Source organism: Rhamphochromis sp. 'chilingali' (assembly GCF_963969265.1).
Source record: "Rhamphochromis sp. 'chilingali' genome assembly, chromosome: 21".
Lineage (NCBI taxonomy): Eukaryota > Metazoa > Chordata > Actinopteri > Cichliformes > Cichlidae > Rhamphochromis > Rhamphochromis sp. 'chilingali'.
Window position 1 is genome coordinate 24656279 of NC_137949.1, and position 19733 is coordinate 24676011.

The 19733-nt window shown below is 41.8% G+C and overlaps 1 protein-coding gene across 2 annotated transcripts; it reads right to left on the reverse strand.

Moving 5' to 3' along the window:
- Positions 1-662: 662 nt before the first annotated feature.
- Positions 663-19199, reverse strand: ptpn21 (protein tyrosine phosphatase non-receptor type 21). 2 transcript variants are annotated; one of them, XM_080871237.1, is made up of 20 exons: positions 18869-19199; positions 17894-18195; positions 16246-16415; positions 15789-15886; positions 14181-14248; positions 14021-14091; positions 13041-13128; positions 12866-12954; positions 12303-12390; positions 11996-12075; positions 11766-11873; positions 10971-11031; positions 10535-10616; positions 8920-10442; positions 4021-4161; positions 2705-2920; positions 2308-2436; positions 1983-2217; positions 1700-1860; positions 663-1578 (listed from the first exon to the last, which is right to left on the reverse strand). In XM_080871237.1, the coding sequence occupies exons 2-20, from the start codon at positions 18071-18073 to the stop codon at positions 1450-1452; spliced, it is 3717 nt and encodes a 1238-aa protein (XP_080727363.1). In that variant the 5' UTR covers positions 18074-18195; positions 18869-19199; the 3' UTR covers positions 663-1449. The 2 variants fall into 2 exon arrangements, with proteins under 2 accessions (XP_080727363.1, XP_080727364.1); XM_080871238.1 differs by lacking the exon at positions 11766-11873 and having other exon boundaries at positions 18869-19193.
- Between the last annotated feature and the right edge of the window lie 534 nt (positions 19200-19733).

The following is a 19733-nucleotide window of genomic DNA, read 5'->3' on the forward strand; positions in this document are numbered from 1 at the left end:
ATGGTCATCCCCCACCCCCCAAAAAAGTTCCACTTAATAAATCTCAGCAACATTTCACCCCCTCCTGTTGAGTAACATGTTCCTTTGATGCAAAAAATCCCCCAAACATCAGGTCAGTAAAACTAGTATTACTTTGGCATCCAGAACAATTTTGTTCTGCACAGGGAAAAAAATGGATCTGGATGCAACTCACAGCTGCAGCAGAGCAGCTAAATCCAACTCCGGTTTAATATGACTGCACAAGTGTTCATTAACAGTCTGGCAGCCATTTGTGGAAGCAGGAAGTGTATCTACAGAGTGACATTTCTCATTGGAGTCAGGACAAGTGTGGCAGCCAGAATACTGAAACTAGAGATACACCATCCATACAAGTTTGCACTTCAAACCGAGCACCATGGCCATGGCCAACAGAGGTGATGCAAAACTCAACACACTGCATGCACTCTTATGGTAACACTGTTGCAACACCACCTCCTTGTTTTTTTGCCTTTCATTAAAACAAAGACGCTGCTGTCATGATATCAACCCTCGTGTTTCTGAAGGCATCACTGCACTCCTTCATATTTTACCAAGCTACGGAGGCCCGCCAGCATTACAGCGCAGAAACGTAACACTTCATCTTCAGTTTAAGATAAAAACAGATGAATGTATTAAAAAAAAGATTTTCCAATTTTACTCCAAACCCAGCATTTATTTTAGCTTTTTAAACCCATGCAGCAAATTTCTACTTTGATCAGTCCAGTGTGTGTTTTCTTTTTTCACCATTACTTCCCATGCCTCTTTCAGCAGGTGTATTGGTTCAGTAAACAAATATTGGGCAGGTATGGCGTCTTTAAAAAAAAAAAAAGTACTATTAATAATACAGATGACTACACTAAATCACACAGCCATATCTGTGTTTATTGCATGAATTGTCATCCTTCTGTCTGCACCAGCAGAGGTCACTAAATAAAGTTTAAATCCATGGATTTCATATCAAACACATTTTCCAAGCTTTTCCAAACTTAAAAAAAATAAATCCTTCATTATCGGAATTAATAAAGCAACAGCAATTCAAAACATACTGACAATAAAAGTGTTCTTAGGCAAGTTAAAAATCAACCAATGATTTTTGATAGATATCTAAAAGAATTTAATGCAGCTTAATATTGGTTCTTTATGTACAGCATGGTACTCTGAAAGTGCTGGGCTTTATAAAGTAGCCAATATATGTAAGAAATAATATATAATACTGTTTAGAGACAGGTCACAAGTCTTTGTGCCCCTTCATGTGGCACAGCGTCTTGCACATCTCAACAATCGGCACCTCCCGGCTTGCCGGCTCTAATACACGGCCAGAACAGAATGTAAGCAGCCACCTTTCAGAACAGATTCAAACATCTGCATCACTGCAGTTTGGCACAACTGTGGAGCAAAATCCACTGCAATCATCTGTGCTGATGCCCGTGGTCAGATCAGCCGGGAGTTGCGGAGGTACTGGATGAGGACCCTGTACACGAAGGTGTACTGGGACAAGGTCTGAACCATCAGCATCCTCTGATTGCGTAGCGCCAACAGGTGCTTGGGAACATCCAATGGCTGAAAGAGAAAATATTCATTTTTGATAATACAAAGATAATACACAGAAACCCCCCCAAAAAAAATCACTTAAAAAAACCAAACAAAACAAAAAAAACCTTCATTAGGGTAAGAAAATTACCTCATTGTGCTCTAGACACGCTATCATGATCTCAGACAGGATGACAACTCCAGTCCGACCCACTCCTGCGCTGCAGTGCACCAGCACAGGCTGGTTGGAGTTCTTTGGGTCACTGATGCTATTTGTGTGTCTTCTCACAGACTGGATCTCCTCCAAGTAGGCTGGAGAAAGATGAGAACGCAAACTTTATATTTAACTACATTTCTGGAAACCTGAATGTAGCAGAGGTTATTAGGCTCAAAAAGGTAAAGATCTGATTATAAACTGATACTGATCCACTCACTGAGGAAGCCTTTGAAGTCCTCGGGACAGCCGTGGTCAGGCCAGTCTGTATACTGCAGGTGCCAGACAGTCCTCTCTTGTTGCGTCAGGAGGTGTTTGATCTTTAGCCCAGTGGTGGCGTAGCAGCCGGACTCTGTGCGGAACCGCGTGGTGATCTTGAAGCGCCCGTACGTCACTGTGTTGTGCCGGGAGCCAAGTCGGGGCCAGTATCTAAAGCTCTTTTCTCGACCGCTCTCCTGAACAAAGGAGATGATGCGCATATGTAAGTGCGCATAGAGACAAGGAGGGAAAAAAATATGAAAGGGTTTAAAATTAAATCAACGTACCTCTTCGGCAGTGACCATGGCAATGATGGAGACACCCTGTTCCCACACCATCTGCCAGAAATCCTGACACGTGTGCGACATGGGACCCTGCGAGGCAATGTAATTCCACTCCTGCCCACCTACTGTCATCTAATGAGAAATAAGACATAAGGAGCATTCTCAGTCATTTCTTTTAAAGAGGGAGAGCCAGTACAGCAGAAAATATTATTCATCTATGGAAGATGTTATGTTGTCATGCCTGAAACTCCAGAAAGAGGAAGTAAAGGTGACTAACACGCTGCCTTACCACAAACCATTAAGCACGACTGAAATTTAAGAGTCGCAGAAATCTATTTGCACAGTATTTCTAGTTATCTGGTTTGCAAATGTATGTACATACATCCCCAAAACAACTTACTCTAATGTGTGATGCATTGATGTAGCCCGTGTTGTTCTCTTTAGTGGGAACCAGCTCCACTCGGGTATCGTCATAAGGCAGGACGTCTTGGAAGCGGTTTCTGTCTCCGCTTTCTGGCAGCTGGGCGATCGTGTACTCCCCTCTCGGACGTTTTGGGATGCTCTCGTACTCCTTCAACACTTCACCCTTCTCCATGTGCTGCTCCAACACTTTGCACTGACAAATGCAAACGGAAAATATGTCACTGTCATGGACAATGCTGTCAAAGAAGATATTTTGCATGGAAGTGAAAATATATCAAATGCTTAAACTGAGAAAATGCATTCTTTTAACAAACAGGTCACAACAATGACTGTAAAATCAATACTGGATGTCTAATCTGCGGTTACACTCGTGTGGTGCTGCATGGGCTCAGGAACACATCCAGAAATTTTTGCCTGAACAGAGTTCACCGTGTCTCCCACAAATTCAAAGAAGTGATGTGTAATCATAATCCACAACCACCACTGTCTGTTCTGGGACAAAGCTCCTTTTCACAGACTAATTGGAAATGCAAAGTCTATTTTTCACATCATGTCCTCCAGACTAAAGAGGAAAGAAGCCATCATGCTTGTTATTAGCACTCAGTTCAAAAGTCTGCATCTTTGATGACAAGTAGCTGCATTAGTGCCTATAAAAATGGCATCTTGAATATTTCTAGAAAGCCAGCATGAATGCTGAAAGGCATATGCATACTGCATCTTTTACAGTAGCCTGGCTTCGTGGTAGAAGGAGCTGATCTAGCCTGCCTGTAAGTCCAGATATTTCACCAACTAAAAACATCTGACATCACAGCATCAATGAAAAATATGACAGAGAAGACCTGTTCAGCAGCTAGAAGATAAAAGACAACATTCGTCTCCCAAAAGTCCAGCAGCTGGTCTCCTCAGTTCTTCAGACACTTACAGACTGTTTTTGAAGAAGAGGAGATGCCCCTGTCCCTGCCTTTTTGACTCGCATTGCTGCCATCAAATTCAAAACATTTTCTTTTTCTCATTTGATGTTTTCTATGTTCCATTGTGAATAAAATATGGGTTTATGGGATATGCAAATCATTCCGCATTTATTTAGTGTCCCAACTTTTTGGGTTTACTTTCACTGTTAGCGCAACAACCATAAAGATTAGCAATCCTTACGAGTTCAGTTGTGTTTCAAAGCTCTGAACAAGAACACGTACCCTCTCCATAAAAAGTCCTCCAAGAGTCTAAACGAAGTTCAAACACATCCCATTCACACAGAAAATCACTCACGAATTCAAACATTTTTAGATGCCATACCCTTTCATCATTCGAGGCTCGTTCAGGCTCATCCTTAATCTCGCTGTGGACTGGCTGCCTGGATATGGACAGGCCATTGAGGTGGGCAACTTTCAGAGGGCCCATCTTCTTCACCTCTGACTTGGCTCCTTTTTTCATGCCCTAGAAAGACGTTAAAGTGGTGACAGAGAAGAAGTGAGAATGACAGCGAACCCCAGAGAACAGACGGACAAGAGGCGGGGACAATGCAGCCTCGCTGGGCGTTTCTAGAGGAATGTCACCTATCTGGTTTACCAAGGTAGACCGACCGCATTCTTCTCAAATACGTTTGCGTCATTACATGCTGGCCACTGAAACTTCTTCTAATTCTTTCAGGATCTGGACTCATGTGATGTTGATGTAGGGCAGAGGCATCAGGTTACAGAGAAAGCAGTTTTTGTTTTCTGACATTAACAGTGCAGCAACCGGCCAAAACAGAAACAGACTTAGGCTTGTACTACTGGCAATAACACTGACGATTCAAGAAAGAAAATCTTGTATGTTTTTCCCTTATTGGTGATTATTGTTAATAAGCACAGGTGACTGCGTCTTCAATGTCATTACAGTCTTACATTACAGTCTGCTGCAACTGCACAACTCCAAACCACTTTGCTTTCGAATGTATTCACCATAAATACATAGTGTGCTTAGCGACAGTAACAAGTCATTAGGTATACAGTAAAACCAGTTTTATGTGTAGGTAATTATTATAGGAACACCAACACAGGAAAAAAACCCCAAAAGACAACAACCCTCGTCTCAGACAAACCAAGCTAGTGTCACGTAAAAAATAGTTTTCTTGTTAGTAATTTGTACATCATTGTGAAATTATGAAAATGTTGTTAAAAATGAAGCAATACACAACAAAATTAAATGTCTAAAATAAATAACAAATAAACCTAAAATAACTGCATATTGTAGAAAATGATATTACCATGTCTTTGTTGATCATCAAGTGGGTCTAGGAGCTATTTAAATACCAAAAACACTTGATACAAAGAAATGCACACAGCCCATATTCAGGAACTTTGCCTGTAAACATGCCATCAGGGCTTATATAAGGCTGTGTGTCACAGCTATACAATTATGGCTATCCAGACACACCTTCCAACCTCAGGCAGCAGCCTTGCAGCCTGCCATTATTATCTTCTTGCAAAAGATGCTCTGCGAGCTCTAAAATGTCTGAGCTATGAGCAAATGCTCTGTTCTTTGTTGTAAGTGCGAACACAAGTATCTTTATGCGATTCTGCCATCTGAGGCACTGAAGACCCAGCAGATTACTTTGATTTTTTTGAGGGCAATGTCACCACAACAACAGTGAAATACTTGTGGCTAACATTACATTAGCTCCGATTGTACTCCCACAGGCCAGAGCTATGTCGTAATTATAACCCTGAGGGATAATCAGAAATTGTGGAAACTTTAAAACCGATCTGAATCCAATAAACAAGGACTGGGTTGGGTCACTGGTTTTCATGTCGCCTTTCATGCTTCAGAACAAGCCAAACTCAGCTGGCTTGTTTTCCCCGCGGCCCGTTAGATGTTTGTTTCTCTCCTGCTCTGTGCTCCTATTTGCTGTGTTTTAATGCAGTTGAGTTCCCAATAAAACTATGGGAAGAGTATAAAATGGGGACACAAACACAACCCATTAGCTGGGATCTGTTTAATTTTTAAACCAGCCACCTCTTACAAGCTATTTCCCAAGCCGTTTCTCTGCATTAAATTTATTTTATTTTTTTATAACTCTCTTGTTTGCTGACAAAATCAACATTTGGGTTAGTTCCAAACAACTACTGTAATTAGGGCTCTGTTTAAAAAAAAAAAGTTAGAATGTTTAATTCACGTCTTTTCTATCAATCAGGTCATATACATGTGCTGTACTCCCATTGGCCGCTCCTTTTGCTGAAAGATATGTGGCTTCAGCTTCAATACTTTTAAGGCTATCCGGTTGTTCAGTCTGACGTCACTAGCCGTGTCTGGGTCTAAACTCCGCTGCAGGTCCATATATCAAACGATCACTATGGCATTACTGAGAGTTGAAAAACTGTCTAAAGTCTTTCATCTTTAATAAAATGATCAGCGTTCTGCTCTACCAGGTGTAACAATTGAGTTTGGCATCAAGGCATCCATGAAAACGGAATTTATGACATTTAACGGAAATATGTCTGTGAAGGTTCTCAGTCATCCAGGTCATCGTAGTCAAAGGAGCTTGCAAACAAGTACCCAGCCACTGGTACAGATATGTGGACGACACTTGGGTCAAAATCAAGACACAAGAAGTGGAATCCTTCACTGCGCACATTAACGCTGTGGATAAAAACATCAAGTTCACCAGGGAAGACACAAAGGACAACTGTTTGCCTTTCCTGGACTGCGCCGTGCACATTGAAGAGAACGGCAAACTCAACATCGAAGTTTACCGGAAGCCCACACACACGGACCAGTACCTCCTCTTCGACTCCCATCACCCTTTGGAACACAAACTTGGAGTAATTAGGACCCTACACCACCGGGCAGAACATGTTCCCTCTAAGCCTGAAGGAAAAAAGAAGGAACACACACATGTAAAGGAAGCACTCAAAACGTGCGGCTATCCTAAATGGGCGTTCTTAAAGTCAGCAAAGAGGCACAGAAAAGAAGACCAGACACCAGCGAGGGAGGATAAGAAGGACAGACGCAACAACATTGTCATCCCCTATGTAGCCGGTGTATCAGAGAAACTCAGCAGAGTTTTCTCCAAGCATGACATCCCGGTGTATTTCAGACCCAGCAACACGCTCAGACAGAAACTGGTTCACCCGAAAGACAAAACGCCAAAACACAAACTTAACAATGTGGTGTATGCTGTACAGTGCAGCGAGGAATGCTCAGACCTCTACATTGGAGAGACCAAACAGCCACTTCACAAGCACATGGCACAACATAGAAGAGCCACCTCCACAGGACAAGACTCAGCAGTCCATCTGCATCTTAAGGACAAAGGACACTCTTTCGAGGATGCCAATGTTCACATTTTGGACAGAGAGGACAGATGGTTTGAAAGAGGAGTGAAAGAAGCCATCTATGTCCACTGTGAGCGACCATCTTTGAACAGAGGCGAGGGTTTACGACACCAACTCTCTGCCATCTATAATCCAGTTTTGAGATCCCTTCCCAGACGCCTTAAAACGCCCACTCACATCCTGGGCCAGCTGACCTCAGGAATTCGCATGATAAGGTAGGGCCAGGTTTCACAATGAGCTCACCCGAAACCCTGGCTGATTGGGACCCACACCCAGTTTCACACCTTGGCTCATGTGATTAGAGGATCATCAGGGGGTCCTTTGGTCCCTCTTTGGGGGAAAACTCCCACTGGGTTTAAATCTGGGACTCCCCACCATTTGACCTTAGAACTGAAGAAGCTTCTCGGATGAGAGGTGAAACGTCTTCAAGCAACTTAAAGAAGTCCAGACGCTTTTCTTTGCAAGCTCCTTTGACATTTAACGGAGTTAGAAGTTAGCAGGGAGTTAGCTCGCTAGCTTCTATCTAAATACAATATAGCATGTCCTGACTGCGGGGTTTTGGAAACAAATTAAAACGTACAGCTCTGCTATCACTTCCAACATAAATGAAGACAGAAAACTAAACAGCAGTGACGTTTGTAGGGTTACTGAAGTTGGGCTAGCTGGTATATAATGATGTGCTACGTGACCGCTAGCGAAACAGCTATGTTAGCATAATATAAACAAGCTAACTTTTTTTTCCACTCGATAAAAGTTAACGTGAGTGTTCTCGGTGGTCAGGAACAAATGTAATCGCATGGCAGGATGCTGTAAAAGGACCAAACTTCAGCCAGGAGAACAACTGAGATAATCTATCCACAATACGAGGTTAGTCATTCATATACTGCTGCATGGGCTGGGCTGTAGTTACATCCTAAGGTTTTAAAAACTGAGCTTAAATAAATGATTAGCGGTAATAAAAGCCGAGGGAGGTCAACAGGGATCACTGACTGTTTTAGGAGCTTTTTGAGATCAAATAGAAGAAAATACAAAACATTAAACATGTTAACAACACAAAAGCCATATTAAACGCAGACTACTTTAGACCCGGAAGTAGGAGTCGTCGCGTCATCACTGAACAACCGGATAGGCACCAAAAGAGCTAATTTGGAGCGAGGTGGAGTGAGAAGAAAATTGGTCTGGAACGATGGCCAAAAAAAGAAAAGCCCAGGAAGAGTGCTTTTCCAACTTTTTTATTAAAGCACTACCGTACTATGCTCCTACTGTAAAGAAATACATTGATGTATTATAGTTAATGCAGGTCCATTCATCCATCCCTCTCACCAGCTAATGTGAGGGAGTAGCAAGACGTTCCCAAGCCAGCTGAGAGATGTAATTTCTCCAGACTGATTCTCATTCCTGCCACTTTGTCCTCGGCTCCATTGTGACCTGGAGGCCACCACCTGATGAAGTCAGTGGGACCATATCAGCTGCCAAATGCAGAGGTGAAATCCTGAGGCCATCAAAGTGGAAGCTTTCTGCCACTTGGCTAAACCTAGAAGTTCTGTATAAAAATTATAAACAGAATCTGTGACCAGGGCAGCCCTGGCGGAGTCCTACATGCATTGAGAACGAGTCTGACTTATTTGCTGGCTCCAAGCTCCTGCAACAGTTATAGTGTTCAAATGGCTTGTAGTAACAGGGCAGTCAGTCCATACTCATGACGCATCCCCACAGGATACTACAAAGGACGCAGTCTCCAAGTCCACAAAACACATGTGGACTGGTTGGGAGAACTCCCAGTTTAAAAAAAATAAAAATAAAAAAAAAAAATCAAAAAAGAAACAGCATATTATTAAAATACTCTGAACAACGGGGGAAATTTGGAAACAAGACTCACCGCAGGAGGTAAACCTTCTACTGCTTTCTTCCCAGGAGGAACATCAGACACAGGCCTCTTCTTGAAGTCTTTCTTGGGCCTCGGCTTCTCCTGACCACTCAAGTCTCCCTCTGAAACCGAAGGCATAATCCTGGGCTGCTGTAACTCTGATACTAGGTACAATGGCTCACGTTCATGGATCAGGGTATGAACCTTATAGGTTAAGGTGCCGGTTATAGAGGGGTCAAGAGAGGAGCCTATGGGATATGCAGGAGGAGGCTCTGTCGGAGTCTGCTGCTGCTGAGGTGTCAGGGAAGAGAGAGATGTCAGACTGTGATGCTGCTGTGGCGGCTGCTCGGGAACTAATGCCTCCTGAGAAAGTGGTGTGTGACGTCCACTGTCATCCTCAAAGTCCTCTTCTTCTCCGCTACTGTGAACTAGCATGGTGGCGTCTGAAAGGGACTTTTTATGTCCGTACTGCACATCTTCCTTAATGTCTTCAATGTCTTCTGGATTTTTTTGTTCCAAAAACACATTGAGCTGGGATCCCTGAGAGCGCCCGCCATGCAGCACTGGAGGAGGTGTGGCCATTTCAGCTGCTGAAGAAGACGCCGTGCGCTCTTTGACCCTTATCCCCTCAAAACTTTGCGCCAACCCAGCAATTTCAATGGAGTTACGTTTCTGAGCATGGTACTGCTGCCTTTGTGGAGGTCCGCTGTAAAGAGGCTCTGAGACCTCTTGCAAAGAGTGTGCAACGGGCAGGCTGTCCTCCTGAAAGGTCTGGACTGAGTGGTGCACACGCCTTGTTATAATCAGGTCTGGATTGCTGCTGCTGACGTACAGGTGACGTGACAGATCAGGTGTGCTGTTAGCTGGTCTAGGATGAGCGTATGGGTAAGGTGGAGGTGATCGGTACACGTGTGTCTTCATGATGTTGGGGGCTGGATACTCTTGTGCCTGTTGTAACTGGACATTTGTGAGCTCTGGGACACTTACTGCCCCCACCACAGATCGCCTCTCTGTAGGGTAGGGGTATGGAGAAGGGCTGTGGAAGCTGGAGCCCAAATGCAAGGGATAGTGGTGGTGCTGAGCTGCCCCGCCATGCTCCCCCCTGATTTCTGGCTGGCTGTAAACTAGAGGATCTGGTCTACTGTAGGCATAGGAGTTTCCAATATTTAGGTTCCTCATAGAGTGGCTTTGCCTGTGCTCTTGAGACAAAACCATTCCTCCCCCTGCACCTCGGTTCTTCTGACGCATCACTGTCTCATAATCAGGAGTGGCACGGTAAGAAGGTGGGATGAGAGCGCTGTGCCGGTGAGAGGGGACGTAGTCTGGTCTGGTTATGTCGCTTGTAATAGAGGGGTTGGAGGACATGGGTGAAGGCTGAAGGTAGTGCTGGGGATTGGTTAGGGAGCTGGTACTGTGGGCACTGTACACACTGCCATTACGTAAACGTCCTCCACTACTGTATTCTAGAGGAGAGCAGTCCAGGCTGGTCTGAGAGTGGTAGTAGAAACCGTTCTGACTGTTCATGTACAGGTTGTCTATGAGCAAGTGAGAAAATTCCATTATAACTAAAGAACAGTTTAAGCATTTAGACGTAACCAAAACAAAAAAGACAAGAAGAAGAGTTTACCTTGTGATGATGTGTAAGGCTCTGTGAAATGGCCATTGTAGTGCATTTGTGGAGGGGGCATCATGTAGGTCTGCGGCTTTGGCTGGAAATCAAAAAAGAAAAAAGGAATAAAGGGATTTAATCAGTGCTAATATGAGCCAAACGCTGCCAAGGAGCAAAGAATCAAACACTGCTTCTAAACAATGATTATTCATTATAACAATACCCATGAGAAAGAGTGCAAAAATTTGTCAACTTTTCAATTAAAAACAAATGCAGAATTATTTTTCTTAAGGACGCGTTTCAAAATAAACTACTGTTTTACAAGACCATTATGTTGTAAGCTGTATGTATTTTCCTTCCCCCCACATTAAATACATTTTCTTTGTTTGTTTTTTTAATAAAGCAAAGATGCAACTTTTTAAATCTGTGTGTTTTAAGTGAGTGTGGGCATTACCAGAGATACCCTAGTAGAGGATCTCCGTCTGACTGGGTTGACAACTGTGGGCTGGGGTTGGCTAGCAGAGGAAAAAAAAACCCAAAACAAAACGTGAGTCAGCAAAGATGAACTTACCCACTACTGCTGTTACAAAAAAGTGTTTTGCAATACTTGATGTTGTTCTTGGACACTGATATGGCACACCTGGAAAGGTGCAGACCAGGTTAAGTCCATAAAACATGTCGTGCTATTCTTCTCCAGCACACCAGTGTACATGCTTGATGAGTCATGTTTTGATTTTACATTCACTTTTCATTTACCAATTGTTAAAGACAGTTTAGCAGAAGTTAGATTTTGTCTTAACAACAACGCACTGCCCAAATAAAATGCAGTCTAACCTTGTTTTAGACTTGAAAATATGCAACACAGAAGTGAAAGAACGTGACTAAGCTCTTCGTCTCATGAATGTATCTGACTCATTACTCAACACGTATAGAGTTATGACACTCTTAATAGTCCCTTGATTCAACCCAACGCAGTTCAGTTACATTACTTTTAGATTCACAGATGCTGAAATTCATCTAAAAGTCAATAAAATGTGCAACCCTGTGTACTGGCTTTAAGTAGTAACTCAAATCTAAAAATGTATTTCACTTAAATTAAGAATCACTGTGTGGTTCAAAACCCAAGGCCCATTTCAAATATGCAGGAAGCGTATTTGTGGTGGCACTGTTGGGTAAGCAGCTGAAAGGAATGAATAATGGCACTTGTCTGGCAGGCATACTGTAGGCGTTGGCTGACTGTGTTCCTCACCCCTTATTAGAAGGCAGAGAGGGACGAGAGAGCATTGGAAAACGAGGAAAGGATAGAAAGAGAAGGGACTTCTGGGAGCCCTCAGAAGGCAGGGGGTCACACTCCTCTCTGAAGAGAGAGGAGGAAAGGAGTACAGACATGAGACTACACCAAAGATGACACCCATGCATGAGACAACGATGAACAAAGAGACAGCTTGGGGTAGACGGGTGGAGAGAAAAAACACTCACAGGCTACTCATGTTAATCTTATAAAACTTGAGCCTGGCCAGACACATCCGGCACACATATTTGGAGGTTTCCATGTCTTCCTACACATGAGAAAGAAAAACAAAAATTAGATGGCTAAACATGTGGTACAGACTAGTATTTGCTTAGTTATGGACAAATAAAGGCAATCCTGGGAATGCCAGTGTGATTTCATGGCCCCACATACACACTATGCTAAGGTTAATGATGAAGGCCATCTCCAAATTATCAAAATCCAATAACAGACAGCAATGTCACTAGGGATGGAAAAGACACTGCAGTTACTCACGGTCTGATACTGAACACTCTCTTCTCTGTTGGCTAGCTCCAGGGCAAAGAAAGACCTGTTGTGACTCATGTTGTTAATATCATGCCACCTACACAGCCAATTAAAGCACAGCGGCACAGAGGAAGAAAGGAGGGGGGAAGAAAGGAAAAAAAAACAACACATGATGTCATGGTGGTCACAAAACCTCAGGGCGTTTTTACAGACATGGTTGCTTTAAAAACATGCATATGTGGGAGTCAATCAAAAGCCATCTAGAACTCATACTGGTACATAGCTAAATACTTTAATGTTCACATACTTACAAAACTGACACATAACATTCCCAAACATCCTCATCAGCTATCACAGTCTACTTGACCCACTACCTCCTGAGCCATATTCAAGGCTGGAGAACATTAAGGAGACAACCTTAACCAAGAATAGCTTGTAAGTAAGCTGTGCCACAAAACTCTGTCTTCCAGATTGAGTTGTGTGGCCGTCACACTTCTCCCCCCCCCCATTCTTAGAAGTAAATCAGATTTCAGTTCTTTAGGTATAATTGCAATCATTTTTCCTAGGCTCACCTGTATAAAACAAGCGGACGCTCGCTTTTGTGCTTGACAAAGATGCCGTCAAGGCAGGAACCCAGGGTAACATCTGCACCTGTATTGTCCTGGTATGACCAAAGGAGAATTTTGTAAGCCAGTGTCATACTTGTTAAAGGATCCAGTGATGATCCAGTGGCTTTCACAGACCTACCTTGGCTTGAAAGGTTTCTTGGCCATAGCCCTCCATTTTCTCAACCTCCTGCATGTACAACATCTCTGCCTCTGGAACTGGCAAACCCCTGAAAAGATTTTTAAAAAATATCAAGAAAATGATAACAGTACTGTGATCATATAAACATATTAATCAGAAGAGATGTGTATTAATCGAAACAGACTTTATATGTATTTGCTTGTGCATTTGCTCCAATTCTGTGTGACAGTGGGGTTGGAGCCAATCCCAGCTGTCATGAAGCATGAGGCCAGGCACACTCTGGACACACACGGAGACTGATGACCACTCACGCTTAAGTTAATCTAACCTGTACATCTTTGGACTGTGGGAGGAAGCCATTGTAGCCACAGGTATAGGAAGAACATGCAACCCAGTGGATTCAAACGCAGGATCTTCTTGCCGTGTGGCGACAGTGCCCAACCTCTCACCTCTGTACCACTACTAAAAGGTATTTTTCTCCTAACAACAGCTTTGTTGTTAGGAGAAACAACATTTAGCCCCTTATTGTGCATCCTCAGTCAGATATTTAGGGAACCCTAGTTTGTAAAATGGTCAAGGATCAACAGAAAGGCTTCGAGTGTAAAACAGTTTGTTGTCCTCTGAAACTTTCATCACCTCATGTTTCCTAGGAGATACTAAAAAGTTAATGACATTATAAGTAGAAGTGACACAGCTTTATTAACAATTTGTTTACTTTTTTTTTTTAATCTCATGAGGTAAAGATAGTCATTAAAATCTGATGAATGACAGTTTGTTAAATTAACTGTGTTTACCGTTGTTACAAAAATCAACCAAATGCGTTATTTGCCTTAAACATTTACATTATACATTCTACTCAGAATAGAGACAACCAAGAACCAAAAGCCCCAATCTCCAAACAGACCAAATCAGAGCCAGTGTGTTTCCTCTGCTCGCCATTTGTGTGACCGGGTAGACTGATACTTCGAAATCTGGCTTACTTGAAGGACTGATAAAGAAGAGCCACTTTCTGAATGGCCTCTTCCAGCACTCGCTCATCCTGAATCCAGTCCTGCAAAGACAGAGCGAGAGAAACGTGTTTGATCCAATCCACACAAAAGAACATCTGAGTTTAATGGAGAACAAGTGGAGAATGCTTACAATGGGGAACAGTTCAAACTTCTGAAGGAATTCCTGGGAATCATATCGATTAAAGTCTCCAAAGTCAGCTGTGGGCAAGAAGAAACAATAGAGCATAAAGTACAGACATTTGTAGCAAAGCAGACTCCAAGGCTCTCTCAATAAATCCTATGTCTATTTCCGCTTGCAGTACAATTCAAAATAGACATTCAGGACTTGCAGAACGCTGTAATGCCTTCTGGAAAGCTGTAGTGTATGATGACATGATGGACTAAATTTAGAAGGGGAGATGTTTGTTTGTTAGCCCGCCAGCATCTGATAACGTAGAGGTCCTAAACTGTTACAGCCTCAGGCTTCCTTCTGGCAACATTAACAGCTTTTCTTTTTCTCCCCAGACATCAGCTGTGCTTAAAGGCTACAACTGTCCTCCATTCCCAACTCTGCTGCACGTTACACAAAACAGCTTTACTCGCGGCACACTGCACAAGTTTTCATTGCAAACAAAGCACAGACTAAATATGAAGGGCAACTGCAAGAAGATTCAGTGTGCTTTTCTAAACATTGAATGTTAGTCAGGCATTTGAATATGGCTGCAGCAGTAAGTGATCTCAGCAGCACAGCTATGCTGTAACACCCAGGCAAGTAAGCTGCAGCGCCTGATATAACTCTGCCAGCACTGTCTGAGATTCTTCCAGCTGAGCGAACGTTACAGGAGCTCAAACTCAAGCAAAGAGTGTTCAAATTCACTCACTGTTGATCAGTTTCATAGATATGTTTAGGATGTAGAGTTCTTCTTCAGTGTTTTTTTCGATCGATCGATCGATCGATCGATCGATCGATCGATCGATCGATCGATCGATCGATCGATCGATCGATCGATAGATCGATAGATAGATAGATAGATAGATAGATAGATAGATAACAAAAATTGTAAAGATGTTCTTATAATCTATCTGTTAAACAGCTGAACGGAGGTTTCTGACAAACTACTGTGAGGAGCAAACCTCTAAAACAAGATGCTGAGATTTAAAAAAAAAAAAAAAAAAAAAAAAAAAAGTACCATTAATCCCAACAATTTGTATGCAACTTGATTTCAATGTTTTTTAGCTGTGCTTTAGGTGGAAAACTAGACTTCTATTCAGAAATAATTGATGAAAACTCATTTCCAGTACAACTCCAATCTCTTTGCTTGAGACTTGAGACCCCTTTATATTCACAGCACTCGTCGTGTTTCTCGCAAAAATAACGTCGCCACAGCTTAAAGCGGACCATGGTTAATGTTTAATCTGTCCTCTTGCTTTTTTTCTTCCTGGTACAGGAGGAGCAGTCTTGTACCAGTGCTGATGCTGTAACTTCTATGCTTCTGTAATGACACATCCATCATTAAACTGGTAGTGAAAACTGACATGAACACATACTCATGTCTTCTTCCTGGCTGCAGTATCAGCAGCACTGTACCAGGTCAAAAAAAACCTGCAATGTGCACAACTGAAACAACACAGAGCAGCTTGCACCAGAAGACGTGACACCACACTGAACACGTTGTGCCATCTGTGAGGGCAAGAAGGAACACAGGACTTACCAAACTACAAATTCTGCCATCAGGCTAGTATAATACATCCACAATACCTTGCACTGCCAGGCTGGCCAAACGTATAGCTTGTTCGAGTGAGCACGATATCCTGCCCTCTAAAACATCTTTCTTCAGTTGCAGGTAATACTGATATCTGTAGAGAGAGGAAGCAACTGTTAGGAGCAGAAGACTGGCAAACAAAACAAGAACTATCTTCATGTTTCAGATATAACATCATTAATTACAAAACATCTAGCATACAGCACCAGATAAATTAACACTCAATGTTTAATGGCCAAATCAATAAATAAAACAAAAAAACTGTACAATCAAGTAAGAGTGTTTTAACTACTGTAGCTGATAGTCAGTACAACTTTTTAATACTTGATGTGGCGGCACTAAATTTTGTCTAAAATTCTCTAAGGTCTTTCTTGCCAGTAGTCTTGAGCGACAAACAGTAAAAGAGAAAAAAAGAGCAGTGGCTTTGTAAAGACACTTCCTGCCACTGATCACCTTGTGATCTCCTGTTGCAGTTGGGTGACACTGGGTATGTAAAACACGACTCCAAAGTAAACGGTGGGCTCCAGCCCATACTTGTCCAGCTGCTTCTTCAGTGGCTTCTCCAAGTCAATCCATCTCTGCTGGTTCTGCTTGTTTAAGTACCACAGGCTAAAGTATGTTATCTAACAAGCCAAAAAAAAAAGAAAAAAAAAAATGCAAGAGGACAGATTAAACATTAACCATTCTAGGGTAAACTGTAATCCAGGCAGGCACATTTAGACTTATATTACATATTAAAGACTAGACCAATAGGTTACCGCTTAAGAGCTCAGTGCCAATGTAAATCTGCTCGTCTTCTCCTGTTTATAAATATAACACAGACCTTAAAATCCAAAGTTGCAATGTCTGAAATTCTGGCAATGTTGGCGTGATATCCACAAATGTTTAGAAACTGTATTTAAGAACACATTTCCATTTGACACTTTCACAGTGTATATGTGGGTCACAGCATAGAACAACGAATGAAGGCAAATGCTTAATGGCAGTACTACTTTATGATGGGGAAATAAATCCAGTAAAACGTGAGTACAATTTGAAGACTGGCTAAAAATCATTTATGAAAACTACTCAATGGAAAGATTGCCATTTTTGTTATAAGCACAGCAAGATAAATTTACAAAATAATGAAACGCTTATATCATCCCACTTAGGAAACTTAGATTAACTAGAAAGGCTAAATTATATAATTACCAATATGAAAACAGACAGAGGAGCTTAAAAACTTATCTATATAGAAATAAGACTAGAGACACGAGGTTCTTCTGTTTTAATTTAACGTCATCAGTGAAATGAAATTTTCTCAAAAAAATAGGAACATTAATACGAATTGTCTGGTTCTTTTTATGTAGCTGTTATGTATCATCTAAAATAAATCTAAAATCGAAGACTTCTCTAGATTGTGCTGCCCTCTCTATCCGAATATCCCACAATGAACACTGGTAAGAGAGCAGCTGGAAAAAACAACTAGAAATGTGTTTACTGGCATTTTACACTGGACAATAGCTGCTGTCTATGAGTAAGCACTGTGTAAACATTACAGAAATTTGTTTTTATAGCAATACTAAAAAGTTATATTCAAAATAAAGGACCTACTAACCCAGATACATCCATGGTTGAAATGCAACAGTGAATTGTGCTTTTTGTAGTTTAACAGACTGACTAGTTCACCACATGATTCGCCTAGTAACTCTACTAACACTAAAAAAGCAAACAATGTGACATAAAGTAAATGAAGGTGGAGGCCTTGCATTAGCATCACTAACCAAACATGCTAAATAAATGCCAGACTTGGACATGAACCTCAGTACATTATCTTTCATGTTTCTCAACGTGAGTTACATATATGTGTATGTAAAGCATTTAACTGGGAAATGATTGAGTCATTACATCTTGGGAAATATTATGGGAAATGACATTATATGAGTAGACAATGACAAACTGGTTATCATAGTTTCTGTTGTTCTGCTTACTAGTTTCAAGTAAGAATGTGACCAGCAGACAATGGTCACAAAAATACTTTGTTGCTGAGATGGCAGGTCTTAAAGAGTCCATATAAGAGAGAACAATCAGCACTTGTATTGCGTGAAAAACACCTACATACCTCTCTTAACTCGAGTCTCTGGGCTACTGCCTCCAAACATTCCTGTCCAGTGCTCTCCACTGAGAGTGTAAACTCAACAAACTCTCCATTGAGAAGCTGAATCCGTGTGACAAGACAGCTCTTGCTTGAAACAGTATACCTTCGAGTCCTTTTGAGTTTTAAGCCAAACGGCAAGGGCATGTTTCAGGCGTCTTAAACAGTGGAGAGGGGGTCTCCACTCAGGCCAGAGGAAGTATTCTCCTTGATGTCCACAAAGTTGTGATAATGTAACAAGTCAGGGGGGTCATCATCAGCACACAGGTCTGAAAAGTCAGACGGAAAAATCAAATCAGATGAGCATCCAAAACCCACAACCAAATCTAGCTTTAACAGCGTGGCCTTACTCATCACTAAAGAATATATTACGATACTTACCCTTAAAGACTAGACTAACACGGGGATTACCGTAAAGTAATCCCCTTAATGCTTCATTTTGACAGCAATTGGGTCTCAGTAACGTTACAATTCCTCCACCTCTTGAGTTGTTTAACAATCTGGGCACAGCAGAAAGGGCAAATCCTACGGATATCCCCTCTGACCTGTGCACTTACTGCTAACTACAATGGTCATTTTTACTACGCCTATGGCTACAGTAATCACTTTCCGGCGAATAGTCTGATCCAAACACCAACAAGTGCGACCGATTCTATAAGAAGCAGGCACTTCAAAATCATAAACCATGCATCCATTATATTTCAAATTATTGATAGTTACAATTGGACTTTCTTTACTGCTACAATTAAACGCTTGGTCTACATATTTGGTATTATCTAGCTGCTTTTAAGTCACTTTAAGAAAATCCATTACATTCACTACAACTGGCTTGGAATTAGCGTTTACGCTAGCCCGCTAACTTCCAGCAAATAGACGACACCCTTGGGAAGCTGACGTCGCCCCCGGTAAATATTTTTTTGGGGAAAAAAACATCAACGTTACCGTTAGCCACCAGATGCAACTTGGTAGTCCAACTATTGGTCAGTCCTTAGGGATTCCACCACCAAAGTCAATGGATGCTGCTTACTGGATATTAGATTAACAGGCAGTTTGTTTGTCTGTAGTTTGTTCTGGATCCCAACTAACAGAGCCCACATGCCTTTTGGTCCAAGTGTTCACTCCAAGTTCCAAGCGTGTTTCGCTTCCTGGGATTAGAAGAGCAACAAGTGTTTCGGTCTTCATCCGCGGCGCTATTGCTTTGGCGTTTGTTTGATCAGCCTTCAATACATTCCTGGACTACACTGAAATCAACACCAACTCAACTAAACATTTATACAAGCTAGCTGGTTAGGTGTATTTTCATAAGCAAACTGTTTAAAATCTATTGTAGTTCCTCTGGAGCGGAAGGATACATGCAGGTTTTCAGAGCGATGACATCAGACAGCTGGAATGCCGAGCAGTGAAAATGCCAGAAATGGGACAGCTGTCAGGCACTGCTGGCGAGGACCTGTCTGTTTACTTTTTACATCGACCCATAGCTAATGGCAAACACACGATATTGCAAAATAAATAGTTTCAAGATTCAAGCATAACGAAATCCCTGACACAGTGCACGAAAATTAAATAACAGATAAATATAAAACCTTTACTGACAGAATGTGTATGTGTGTGTTTGTGTGTGTACATTTATTAAGCACCGTAAACATTGGTACGTATTTAAAAGATTTAAAAAATAAGAATTTACTTGAGGATGTTGCACATTAGCATTGAAAATGAGTTATTAAAATGAATGTGTATGAGGATGTACATGTATAACTGAACAGCAGAATATTGCAGATTACCTGTGAAGTGTACATAAAATCTATTA

Excerpts from the sequence above, each read along its gene's own strand:
- ptpn21 (XM_080871237.1), bottom strand. The coding sequence starts at position 18,073 with ATGCCCTTGCCGTTTGGCTTAAAACTCAAAAGGACTCGAAGGTATACT. Across the intron at positions 13,129-14,020 it reads CTTCTTTATCAGTCCTTCAA|GGGTTTGCCAGTTCCAGAGG; the intron begins GTAAGCCAGATT and ends AAATCTTTTCAG. Across the intron at positions 12,955-13,040 it reads AAGAAACCTTTCAAGCCAAG|GACAATACAGGTGCAGATGT; the intron begins GTAGGTCTGTGA and ends TGGTCATACCAG.